Source organism: Salmo salar, chromosome ssa07 (genome assembly GCF_905237065.1).
Source record: "Salmo salar chromosome ssa07, Ssal_v3.1, whole genome shotgun sequence".
NCBI lineage: Eukaryota > Metazoa > Chordata > Actinopteri > Salmoniformes > Salmonidae > Salmo > Salmo salar.
In genome coordinates this window covers 15,992,977-16,005,172 of record NC_059448.1, presented here as the reverse complement: position 1 = coordinate 16,005,172, position 12,196 = coordinate 15,992,977, and the positions used below count along the sequence as shown (strand labels likewise).

The 12,196-nt window shown below is 41.4% G+C and overlaps 1 protein-coding gene across 1 annotated transcript; it reads right to left on the bottom strand.

Annotated features, from left to right (window-relative positions):
* Positions 1–92: 92 nt before the first annotated feature.
* On the bottom strand, positions 93–5,499 carry LOC106608652 (zinc finger HIT domain-containing protein 1). Its single transcript, XM_014206733.2, has 5 exons — positions 5,369–5,499; positions 3,173–3,349; positions 2,876–2,955; positions 1,594–1,763; positions 93–1,085 (listed from the first exon to the last, which is right to left on the bottom strand). Exons 1-5 carry the CDS (start codon positions 5,391–5,393, stop codon positions 1,064–1,066), a joined length of 474 nt encoding a protein of 157 aa, XP_014062208.1. The 5' UTR covers positions 5,394–5,499; the 3' UTR covers positions 93–1,063.
* Between the last annotated feature and the right edge of the window lie 6,697 nt (positions 5,500–12,196).

Genomic DNA, 12,196 nt, shown 5'->3' with positions numbered 1-12,196 from the left:
CAAACATGTGCACACGTACACGCACACACACACGCACACACACACAGAGGAGGTTACGCTATAGCATAAAGGTTTACAATACACACACTGAGTCATAATCAAACATGTTTAATTAAATCATTACAGCAAAGTCAGACAGACCAAACAGACAAAGATAGTCAGTCCCTGGGATCCCCCCCACTACACAAACCCCTCCCTTCCTCCTGCCCAGTCTCCGCCCCCTTCAGACCAGTGGCGTGTATTCATGGTTGCCAAGCTTCCCCCAAAAATTGACCAAGTAAATTTTGGAAGCCAGCTTAGATTTTGGCATCACTCCTATCAAAACGCACTGAGAGCATACGTCATTGACAGAAACAAATTGAATTGTTGCATCTCGTTGTGTTGTTGTCCTCTGGTGGCTAGCTAGCTAAGTTGTCCCTTTCTTAAATTAGCCATGGATGGAGATAGGGATTTGTGGTTCTACTTAATTCTCCGTACCAATGATTATAACGGCGATTCTGTTCCAACCATAAATTCATACAATGTTGTGCCCCTGGCCTGAGAGGATGGAAGTTCAATATGTAGCTAGATGTAGAAGGCTAATGTTAACTAGCTAACATTTCCCATGAATAAAAGTTAAGCTAGCGAGCAAGCATTTTAGCCAGGTAACCTAGGACAACAAAAAAATAAAGTGTGTACTGTATGACAGAGTGATAGACCTATTCGTGAAGTAATCTGAATTAACAAGTTATAGAGCAAACAATGCAATTATCACAACACATAGGTTGTAATATGGCTTTTTTTCTGGCTTCCCCAGTGATTTTACCCACGCACCACTGCTGCTTCAGACCCTACTCCACAACACTGACGTCACACTGCAGAGTGCTGAGCCACTGTGTGCATGTTTGTAACTTTCTGGTAGCGTTCCCCATTACTTGTCTGGTAGTGTTCTCTCCATAGCATCTCTGGTACACGGTCATTATCTGTAGCGCCGTTCCTGTGTTGTAACATTCTATACAGCTACAGGTGGAGGAATTTACCATCCCCATTTTGTGAGCATGACCAGGTATAGTCAGATCAGCTGCTACAGAGTCATCTTCAGACACCTGAGAGAGAGAGGAGAAGAGAAAGATGTGAGGCTAAGGGTAGTGGGGTTAATATACAATCCTGTGTGTGTGTGTGGGGGGGGTGTAGTGTGTGTGTGTTGCATTCATGTTACGTAGCCTCTCTGTGTGTAGACAGCGTATGGAACAGTGTGTGTGTGTGTGTGTGTGTGTGTGCGCGTTAGAGCTGGGCGATATGGACAAAAATTCTTATCGCGATAAATTGCCTAATAAATCGAACAATAAGTTAATAACAATGTGCACCACAGTTTTTATTGTATTATCCTTTAAACTACTACTATTGGTTTGATGGTTGTAGCCATCAGTTGTCCCATTAACAATCGCCCATATTAGCGAACGGATTTCATTTCAAACTTCACATTTCTTTAGTATAGGCTCCTTATCGCAATGAACGACATCAACAAAATGGCTGCGATAAGTGATCGGTATGGTTGGTGTCGATCATTTTCAGTTTCTGGTCCCAGCTCTAGCATAGTGTAGTGTGAGTTACCTGGTCTCTCTGTGTGTGATAAGACAACGTGTGGAACAGTAGCGCCCCCCACAGGAGCAGCAGGTGTAGGAGGAGGGGAATCCACAGACGGAGCAGAACAGACGAGGGGGGAGCGAGGAGGGAGGGGCTGCAGCTGACAGGTAGTTAGGCTCCTCCCTCTCAGACACATTCTGCCAATCACAACACAGCAAGGACATGGTTAGCCTCTCAGCAAAGACGGGGGCTATAGATGGGTTAGCGAACAACGCGCTCCCTTGGGGCAGAAATCACAGTATTGTTGTGATTCTGGCTGGCCAGATTGCTAGCAAAAATGACAACAAACTGCCATGTGGGGAATCAGCTCGTTTTATCTTGTTCTTGAGGTGTTCTGACTGATTTCATATCAATGCTAATATGGCTAAAATTCGTTAGCTAGCTAACCAACAACTGTATTTGAGAGGACACAAGAGCTCATTTTGCAAATGTATGTTTTCAATAAACATTGGTGACGAAATATAGCTTACATGTTGTCAACAATCTAAGCCAACCCTGTCTGTTTTGCATGCATTGGTTTTATTGCTAAACAACTAACCAGTCTATGGGAAGATCTCAATTCATGATTTCAAGGGAAATTATTAGTATAAGAAATATGGTAGAAGCTCCCACTAGCCAATTCCTCCACCAATCCAATGCTTTTAGATTTGTGGGTAGTAGTGAATGGGTTTACTTTGGGGCGTTCTGGATCAGACAATTTAGTGAATGAGTTCAAACTTCAGGAGAAATGAGATATTATTGGTACGCACCCAGGGTCACATTCAGAAGTCTCTATAGAGCTGACGTCATTCCTTATTCTACGTGAGAGAAATGTGCTACATGGCATTTAGCAGACACTTTTATCCAAAGCACTTTACAGTCACGCGTGCATACATTTTTATCGCTTGGGTGATCCCGGGACTTGAACCAGTTACAAGCATCATGTTCTACCAACTGAGCTACAGAGGACCATACATACGAGGGTTAGCTTCAATTCCGTTTCAATTCAGAAAGTGAACGAAATTCCAATTCAACATTTCCCTTACTGAAAAGCATTGGAATTTCAGTGTACTTCCTGAATTGACTGGAATTAAAATGGAATTGACACCAACCCTGATACATACCATCATAATGTATTTCTATCTGAACGTTCTGTCAGGATGCACCCCTCTGCACATGATGCTGGTGTGTTTCAAATGACACCCACTTCTCTATATGGCGGACTACTTGTGGGGTTAGAGGTCAGAGGTGTTCTCATTCTATTACCTACCTCTTCTTCTAGTAGAGTCTGGAAGTTTTTGCGAAATCTCTGTTTGAAGTGATCACCTCTAGTTTTCCTCTTCTTCTTACCTAGAGACAGAAAGAAAGAAAGAAAGAAAGAAAGAAAGAAAGAAAGAAAGAAAGAAAGAAAGAGTGAAGAGAGGCAGGAGAAGAGGGAGAGAAAGAGAGAGGAGGAGGATGAAGAGATGAAAGAGAAGGGAGGCAGAAGTACACATGAACAAATTAATATAGAGCTCTCCATCAAACAATAGCACTGGGCAGGTCTAAAAGGTGTTCCCTCACACACCGGGTTCCTCTCCTTCACTAAAGGCGGGCAGGCGGGCGGTAGGACCAGATGGAGGCAGGGAGGAGAGAGGGTCATCCTGGAAGTTGTCCTTCTCTAGAGCATCCAGCTGGCGATTTAACCTCCGCTGGCGTGTTGCATCGTCCAACACACGCCTCTGTCCTGCCTCCGCTACACGGGCTGGGAGAGATAGAGGGAGTAGGGGTAGTGAGGGAGAGAGATGTTTTTATTAAAATATCCAATACCTCTAGTCATATGGATTAAGTCATTTGAGTCTACGTTGGACTCATGTTTTAAAGGCCGCCAACAAGTGCTCAGCATATGTGGGATCTATTGGAAAAGCATTCCAGGTGAAGCTGGTTGAGAGAATGCCAAGAGCGAGCAAAGCTTTCATCAAGGCAAAGGGTGGCTACTTTGAAGAATCTCAAAAATAAATATATTTTGATTTAACACTTTTTTGGTTACTACATGATTCCAGATGTCTTCCATTTATTCTACAATGTAGACAATAGTAAAAATAAAATAAAAACCCTTGAATGAGTAGAGAATATTCAGAAATATAAAAAAAATCCATATTTTGTATCGAGTGAGAAATTCCAGCTTGCATGCATTTACATATTTTGGTCCACTGTGTGACGCGCTGTCATCTACTTCTACACATGGCCGTGTCGCTTGGAAAAGAGCTGGACACAGGCATTTATAAGATACTTTCTTCATTCTCGATTCCGAAGAAAAGTGTATCGCCAGGTTAGTTGAATATGTGCATGCTATGCTTTACTCAGACCTGCTTTCTTAAAGCTGCAATAGGGTCAGACAAGTTTCCTGTGTAGATTAAGACGCAGCGGAGCCAGCGCGAGATTTGGCTCGGAAAACGTTCCTCAATCCATGGATGAGAAATGCATTGTACTCCGAACTGCTGCATTATCCCAACTGTTATACCGAGATAATTGTACGACTGCTAGTTTTTAAGTAAACTGCTGTGTTTTGTTCTCATTCTAGCTAACAGTAAAGCTCTCATTCCATTCAAAGTGGTTTGGAGGCTGGATCATTTTGGGGGGTGGGGGGGGTTAAAGTGCACAGGTAGCCTAGTAAAAGACCCATTTGAAGTAATTGTTTGAAAATCAGATGTAAACATCATGACTGGTTCTGTTTGCCACAATAAAAAGTAATACATTTTTAAAGTTAAATCTCAAATATTTACAACTAGTCCCACAGAGATCCTATTGAATTAATAGGGATTCAATATGTAATTCTATGATTCGGCCCATACATGTTTTTGGTTTAGGAGGTACTGTATAGCGAAGAAATTAAATCTACTTTCACCCCTGCTTAAGCTACACGTCTGGCCGACCCTAGTGCAGCTGTATGCAAGTGGGTCAGATCGGGTGGGTATAATTTGTGGAACGTTCCAACAGGAATCTGTTCCAGAAGCTTCGTAAATAACAAGATTGCCAACAACAACGCATACAAAGTTAGGGAGTGGGCCATTTCATTAAATTTGTCACTCACCACGTTTATTCAGAAAAAACATTCTGTCTTCACTCTGGTAGCCTATGGACAAACATTAAGAATAAGCTACGTGGTGAGTTGTTTCCTATTCGGGAGCTAGTTAGCTAGGTGAATTGATCATGCTACTTTGTATGCGTTGTTTGTTGGCAACCTTGTACTTTACTACGTTTTTGGAACGTATTCCTGTTGGAACGTTCCACAAATTATACCCACCCGGTCAGATCTGTTGGCTAGGTTTACACTAGTTACATATCAACGACTATCACACAGCTGGAACAGCTATAGCCTGGCTAGAATAGCTAGTAATAGTCGGACTAGACGATGATTTATTAGTTAACCTTGCTGTTGGAAAAGTACTGAAAGTTACTTTCTGTTGTCATGTATTCAATTGCAATGAGAGGAAGTACCTTTATCGCCTGCTTTCTAGGTTAATATGAGATACTATACTGAAACATATAACTAGAATACAAACGTGCTCACAACCGGTATTTTTTGTGATGATAGCGCATCTGCACGATCTGGACACAACACCACCAGGTTAGCCAGTTATCAAGCTCAAGTGACAAACGAACGGTTGTTTGTTAATTAAATTGTTATTGAATTATTGACTTGTGAACTCAAGTTATGTATTCGATATAGTTATTATAATCAGAAGCAACCATTTCAGTAAGAAAAGAGGGTTAAACTCACCCGAAGACTTCTTTTCAAAAACCATTTGATCCTTTCTACTTTAGCAGGAAACGTGTTCGGATAATCTACGTAGGCCTGCAGCGAACAATTTGTCCCAGATTATTTTCTTGTGCGTTTCTCTTCGTGTGACATGGTCGCCTTCTTGTGGTATGTATGAGCACGGAATTAAAATGATATTTCTAGTAGTAAGAAATAGATAAAATATGATCATATGGATTATGATAACTTCTTGACCCAAATAAATACACCGGTATATAATTTAGCGCTATTAAAATGTTTAAACTTTATTTCTCAATGGTAACAAATCATTTACATTTGTACTAATCACGAAATAAAAATCAAATCAAAGTGATGACATACTTTGAGAGCTCTAGAGTCTTCTAGAAATGAAATAATTAAAGTATATAGGCCTACATACCCTTACATGAAACCCCCAAAACAATGGAAGGATTATGGAATGTTAGAAATAAACAAATTATGATTTTTGTATTTTTTATTTGAACCTCTAAACGTCTAGGGAGTATTGGTTCCATGGAAATATACTCTGGAATAGTGGTATATGCAGTGAAAACATTGTTTACTATGCAAAAACCTGGATGTGGGTTGGTCGTACCTGTAGCAACATGGGACAGGCATATCTAAGTGCATACATATAACCCATACAGTGCATTCGGAAAGTATTCAGACCCCTTGACTTCTTCCACATTTTGTTATGTTACAGCCTTATTCTAAAATTGATTAAATCGTTTTTTCCCCTCATCAATCTACACACAATACCTCATAATGACAAAGCGAAAACAGGTTTTTAGAAATGTTAGTAAATGTATATATATATATAAAAAAAAAAATCACTTATTTACATAAGTGTTCAGACCCTTTGCCTGTTACCATTGATGATTTATTTTTTAAATGTTTTTATTTAACCTTTATTTAACTAGGCAGGTCAGTTAAGAGCAAGAAGGTAGAGACAACAATACATCACACGAAGCTACCACAACTGTCAGTAAGAGTGTCCATGATTGAGTCTTTGAATGAAGAGATGGAGATAAAACTGTCCAGTTTAAGTGTTTTTTGCAGCTCGTTCCAGTCACTAGCTATAGTGAACTGAAAAGAGGAGCGACCCAGGCATGTGTGTGCTTTGGGTATCTTTAACAGAATGTGACTGACAGAACGGGTGTTGTATGTGGAGGATGAGGGCTGCAGTAGGTATCTCAGATGGGGGGAAGTGAGGCCTAAGAGAGTTTTATAAATAAACATCAACCAGTGGGTCTTGCGACAGGTATACAGAGATGACCAGTTTACAGAGGAGTATAGAGTTCAGTGATGTGTCCTATAAGGAGCATTGGTGGTAAATCGTCCATGAGATGTTTCTACAACTTGATTGGAGTCCACCTGTGGTAAATTCAGTTGATTGGACATGATTTGGAAAGGCACACACCTGTCTATATAAGATCCCACAGTTGACAGTGAATGTCAGATCAAAAACCAAGCCATGAGGTTGAAAGAATTGTCCGTAGAGCTCCGAGACAGGATTGTGTTGAGGGACAGATCTGAGGAAGGATACCAAAACATTTCTGCAGCATTGAAGGTCCCCAAGAACACCGTGGCCTCCACAATTCTTAAATGGACGAAGTTTGGAACCACCAAGACTCTTCCTAGAGCTGGCCGCCTGGCCAAACGGAGCAATCAGAGGAGAAGGGCCTTGTTCAGAGAGGTGACCAAGAACCTGATGTTCACTCTGACAGAGCTCCAGAGTTCCTCTGTGGAGATGGGAGAACCTTTCAGAAGGACAACCATCTCTGCAGCGCTCCACCAATCAGGGATTTATGGTAGAGTGGCCATACGGAAGCCACTCCTCAGTAACAGCCCGCTTGGAGTTTGCCAAAAGGCACCTAAAGACTCTCAGACCATGAGAAACAACATTCTCTTGTCTGATGAAACCAAGATTGAACTCTTTGGCCTGAATGCCAAGCGTCACGTCTGGAGAAAACCTGGCACCATCCCTACAGTGAAGCATGGTGGTGGCAGCATCATGCTGTGGGGATGTTTTTCAGCGGCAGGGACTGGGAGACTAGTCAGGGTTGAGGGAAAGATGAACAGAGCAAAGTGCAGAGAGATCCTTGATGAAAACCTGCTCCAGAGTCCTCAGGATCTCAGACCGGGGCAAAGGTTCACCTTTGAAACAATCAACGACCCTAAGCACATAGTCAAGACAATGCAGGAGTGGCTTCAGGACAAGTCTCTGAATGTCCTTGTGTGGCCCAGACAGAGCCTGTACTTGAACCCGATCGAACATCTCTGGAGGGACCTGAATATAGCTGTGCAGCGACGCTCCCCAACCAACCTGATAGAGCTTGAGAGGATCTGCAGAGAAGAATGGGAGAAACTCCTCAAATACCCAAGAGGACAAGGGGCTGTAATCGCTGCCAAAGGTACTTCAACAAAGTTCTGAGTAAAGAGTATGAATACTTATGTAAATGTGATATTTCTGTTTTTTATTTTAAATAAATTAGCAAAAATGTCTAAAACCATTTTTGCTTTGTCATTGTGGGGTAGTGTGTGTAGAATGATGAGCGAAAAAAACACACAATTGAATGCATTTTAGAATAAGGCTGGAACGTGGAAAAAGTCAAGGGGTCTAAATACTTTCCAAATGCACTGTATATGGCCAGCTTTTGACGTGGTTAAATTATACCGACTGCTTTTGCCATACAGTTGAAGTCGTAAGTTTACATACACTTAGGATGGAGTCATTAAAACTCGTTTTTCAACCACTCCACAAATGTATTGTTAACAAACTATAGTTTTGGCAAGTCGGTTAGGACATCTACTTTGTGCATGACAAGTAATTTTTCCAACAATTGTTTACAGACAGATTATTTCACTTATAATTCACTGTATCACAATTCCAGTGGGTCAGAAGTTTACATACACTAAATTGACTGTGCCTTTAAACAGCTTGGAAAATTCCAGAAAATTATTTCATGGCTTTAGAATCTTCTGATAGGCTAATTGACATCATTTGAGTCAATTGCAGGTGTACCTGCGGATGTATTTCAAGGCCTACCTTCAAACTCAGTGCCTCTTTACTTGACATCATGTGAAAATCAAAAGAAATCAGCCAAAACCTCAGAAAAAAATGGCAGACCTCCACAAGTCTGGTTCATCCTTGGGCGCAATTTCCAAATGCCTGAAGGTACCACGTTCATCTGTACAAACAATAGTACACAAGTATAAACACCATGGGACCACGCAGCCGTCATACCACTCAGAAAGGAGACGCGTTCTGTCTCCTAGAGATTAAAATACTTTGATTTGAGATGAACGTACTTTGGTGTGAAAACTGCAAATCTATAGCAGAACAACAGCAAAGGATCTTGTGAAGATGCTGGAGGCAACAGGTACAAAAGTATCTATATCCACAGTTAAACGAGTCCTATATCGACATAACCTGAAAGGCCGCACAGCAAGGAAGAAGCCACTGCTCCAAAACCGACTAAAAAAGCCAGACTACAGTTTGCAACTGCACATGGGGACAAAGATCGTACTTTTTGGAGAAATGTCCTCTGGTCTGATGAAACAAAAATAGAACTGTTTGGCCATAATGACCATTGTTATGTTTGGAGGAAAAAGGCGGAGGCTTGTAAGCCGACGAACACCATCCCAACCGTGAAGCACGGGGGTGGCAGCATCATGTTGTGGGGGTGCTTTGCTGCAGGAGGGACTGGTGAACTTCACAAAATAGATGACACATGAGGAAGGGAAATTGTCGATGTATTGAAGCAACATCTCACGACATCAGTCATGAAGTTAAAGCTTGGTCGCAAATGGGTCTTGCAAATGGACAATGACCCCAAGCATACTTCCAAAGTTGTGGCAAAATGGCTTAAGGACAACAAAGTCAAAGTATTGGAGTGGCCATCACAAAGCCCTGACCTCAACCTGTAGAACATTTGTGTGCAGAACTGAAAAACATGTGCGAGCAAGGAGGCCTACAAACCTGACTCAGTTACACCAGCTCTGTCAGGAGGAATGGGCCAAAATTCACCCAACTTATTATGAGAAGCTTGTGGAACGCTACCCGAAACATTTAACCCAAGTTAAACAATTTAAAGGCAATGCTACCAAATACTAATTGAGTGTATGTAAACTTCTGACCCACTGGGAATGTGATGAAAGAATTTAAAGCTGAAATAAATCACTCTACTATTATTCTGACATTTCACGTTCTTAAAATAAAGTGGCGATCCTAACTGACCTAAAACAGGGAATTTTTACTAGGATTAAATGTCAGGAATTGTGAAAAACTGAGTTTAAATGTATTTGGCTAAGGTGTATGTAAACTTCCAACTTCAACTGTATATGTGCAAATACAGTACCAGTCAAAAGTTTGGACACACCTACTTATTCAAGGGTTGTTCTTTATTTTTACTATTTTCTACATTGTATAATAATAGTGAAGACATCAAAACTATGAAATAACACATGGAATCGCGTAGTAACCAAAAAAATGTTTAACAAACACATGTTGGCTGCTTTTCCTTCACTCTGCGGTCCAACTCACCCAAACCATCTCAATTGGATTGAGTTCGGGTGATTGTAGAGGCCAGGTAATCTGATGCAGCACTCCGTCACTCTCCTTCTTGGTTAAATAGCCATTACACAGCCTGGAGGTGTGTTTTGGTTCATTGTCCTGTTGAAAAACAAATGATTGTTCCACTAAGCGCAAACCAGATGGGATGGCGTATCGCTGCAGAATCCTGTGGTAGCCATGCTGGTTAAGTGTTTGTTGAATTCTAAATAAATCAGAGTGTCACCAGCAAAGCACCCCCACAACATCACACCTCCTCCTCCATGCTTCACAGTGGGAACCACACATGCGGAGATCATCCGTTCACCTACTCTGTGTCTCGCAAAGACAGCGATTGGAACCAAAATCTTAAATTTGAATTTGGACTCATCAGACCAAAGGACAGAGTTCCACCGGTCTAATGCCATTGCTTATGTTTCTTGGCCCAAGCAAGTCTCTTCTTATTATTGCTGTCTTTTAGTAATGGTTTCTTTGCAGTAATTCGACCATGAAGGCCTGATTCATGCAATCTCCTCTCAACAATTGATGTTGAGATGTGTCTGTTACTTGAACTCTGTGAAGCATTTATTTGGGCTGCAATTTCTGGTAGGCTGGTAATTCTAATGAATGTATCTTCTGCATCAGAGTTAACTCTGGGTCTTCCTTTCCTGTGGTGGTCCTCATGAGAGCCAGTTTCATCATAGTGCTTGATGGTTTTTGCGACTGCACTTCAAGAAACTTTCAAAAAATGTTGACATTTTTCGGATTGACTGCCCTACATGTCTTAAAGTAATGACGGACTGTTGTTACTCTTTGCTTATTTGAGCTGTTCTTGCCATAATATGTACTTGGTATTTTACCAAATAGGGCTATCTTCTGTATACCACCCCTACCTTGTCACAACACAACTGATTGGCTCAAATGCATTAAGAAGGAAATAAATTCCACAAATTAACAAGGCACACCTGTTAATTGAAATGCATTCCAGATGACTACCTCATGAAGCTGGTTGAGAGAATGCAAAGCTGTCAAGGAAAAGGGTGGCTACTTTGATGAATCTAAAATCTTTTTTGGTTTTACATGATTCCATATGTGTTATTTAATCGTGTTTTCTACAATGTAGAAAATAGTGAAAATATAGAAAAACCCTGGAATGAGTAGGTGTGTCCAAACTTTTGACTGGTACTGTATATGCATTGTCACTTTACACTAATCTATGCATTGTCACTTTATAAATTACCTTGACTAACCTGTACCCCTGCACATTGACTCTGTACCGGTGTTGTGCCAAAAAATCTCCCCCTTGCCAGAATTCTCCCCCCTCTTCGCGTGAACACACTCAATTCTTCATTGCTGTGACTTGCTTGCTAGTTGAGATTTCTTATCACGTTAGGCTGCATTTAATTGTATTTTTTAATGTCGGTTTGATCATGGGGAGGCACTAGTATTGTCTGCAGTTTTTGGTTTGGCTAAGTGGATTAGTCTATAAATAAATCTCTTTGCCAAAATTCATCACCTCCCCCATGTCTTATTTGACTAGTAGTTGTTCTGAAATGTGTATTGCTTGCCTAAATGTTACTCCCTCCTCTATGTTTAATATAACACACATACAGTTGAAGTCAGAAGTTTACATCAAGTCAAATCAAAGTTTTATTGTCACGTGTGCCAAATACAACAGGTGTAGACCTTACAGTGAAATGCTTACTTACAGGCTCTAACCAATAGTGCAAAAAAGGTATTAGGTGAACAATAGGTAAGTAAAAAAAATAAAAACAACAGTAAAAAGACAGTGAAAAACAGTGCGAGATGTGGCGTACAGCAGGTCAGCCACCAGGGGGAGACTCGTCAAGGCGGAGTATACATCACGAGGCGATGGCTCCATCTGCTGGACGTGCCAAATCTCGACGGGATCTCCGGCCAGGAGTAATTGGGGCGGATTGGGGATTGGTGAGTAATCAAGGGTTGATTGCTCACCAGCTGTACAAATCCCATAAAGCTGCCAGAAGGGCAGCACACAGGGGAGAGATTGGGGGAGGAAAGGACTCTGTATAGTTGGGTACGGTAACAGGAGGGAGTTCAGTTTTGTTCCCCACAGGATACAGCAAGACCCGGAGCCCAGAAGACAGTAACCTGGAGAGGGTCTCTTGGGGGAGACGTTTTCTTTTGGACTATTATTTTAATAAATACCTTTAAAACTGAGCTACTCCTACTCTGTCCGTGTCTGATCTGTGTAAACGTTTTGACCCAACCCCCTGGTC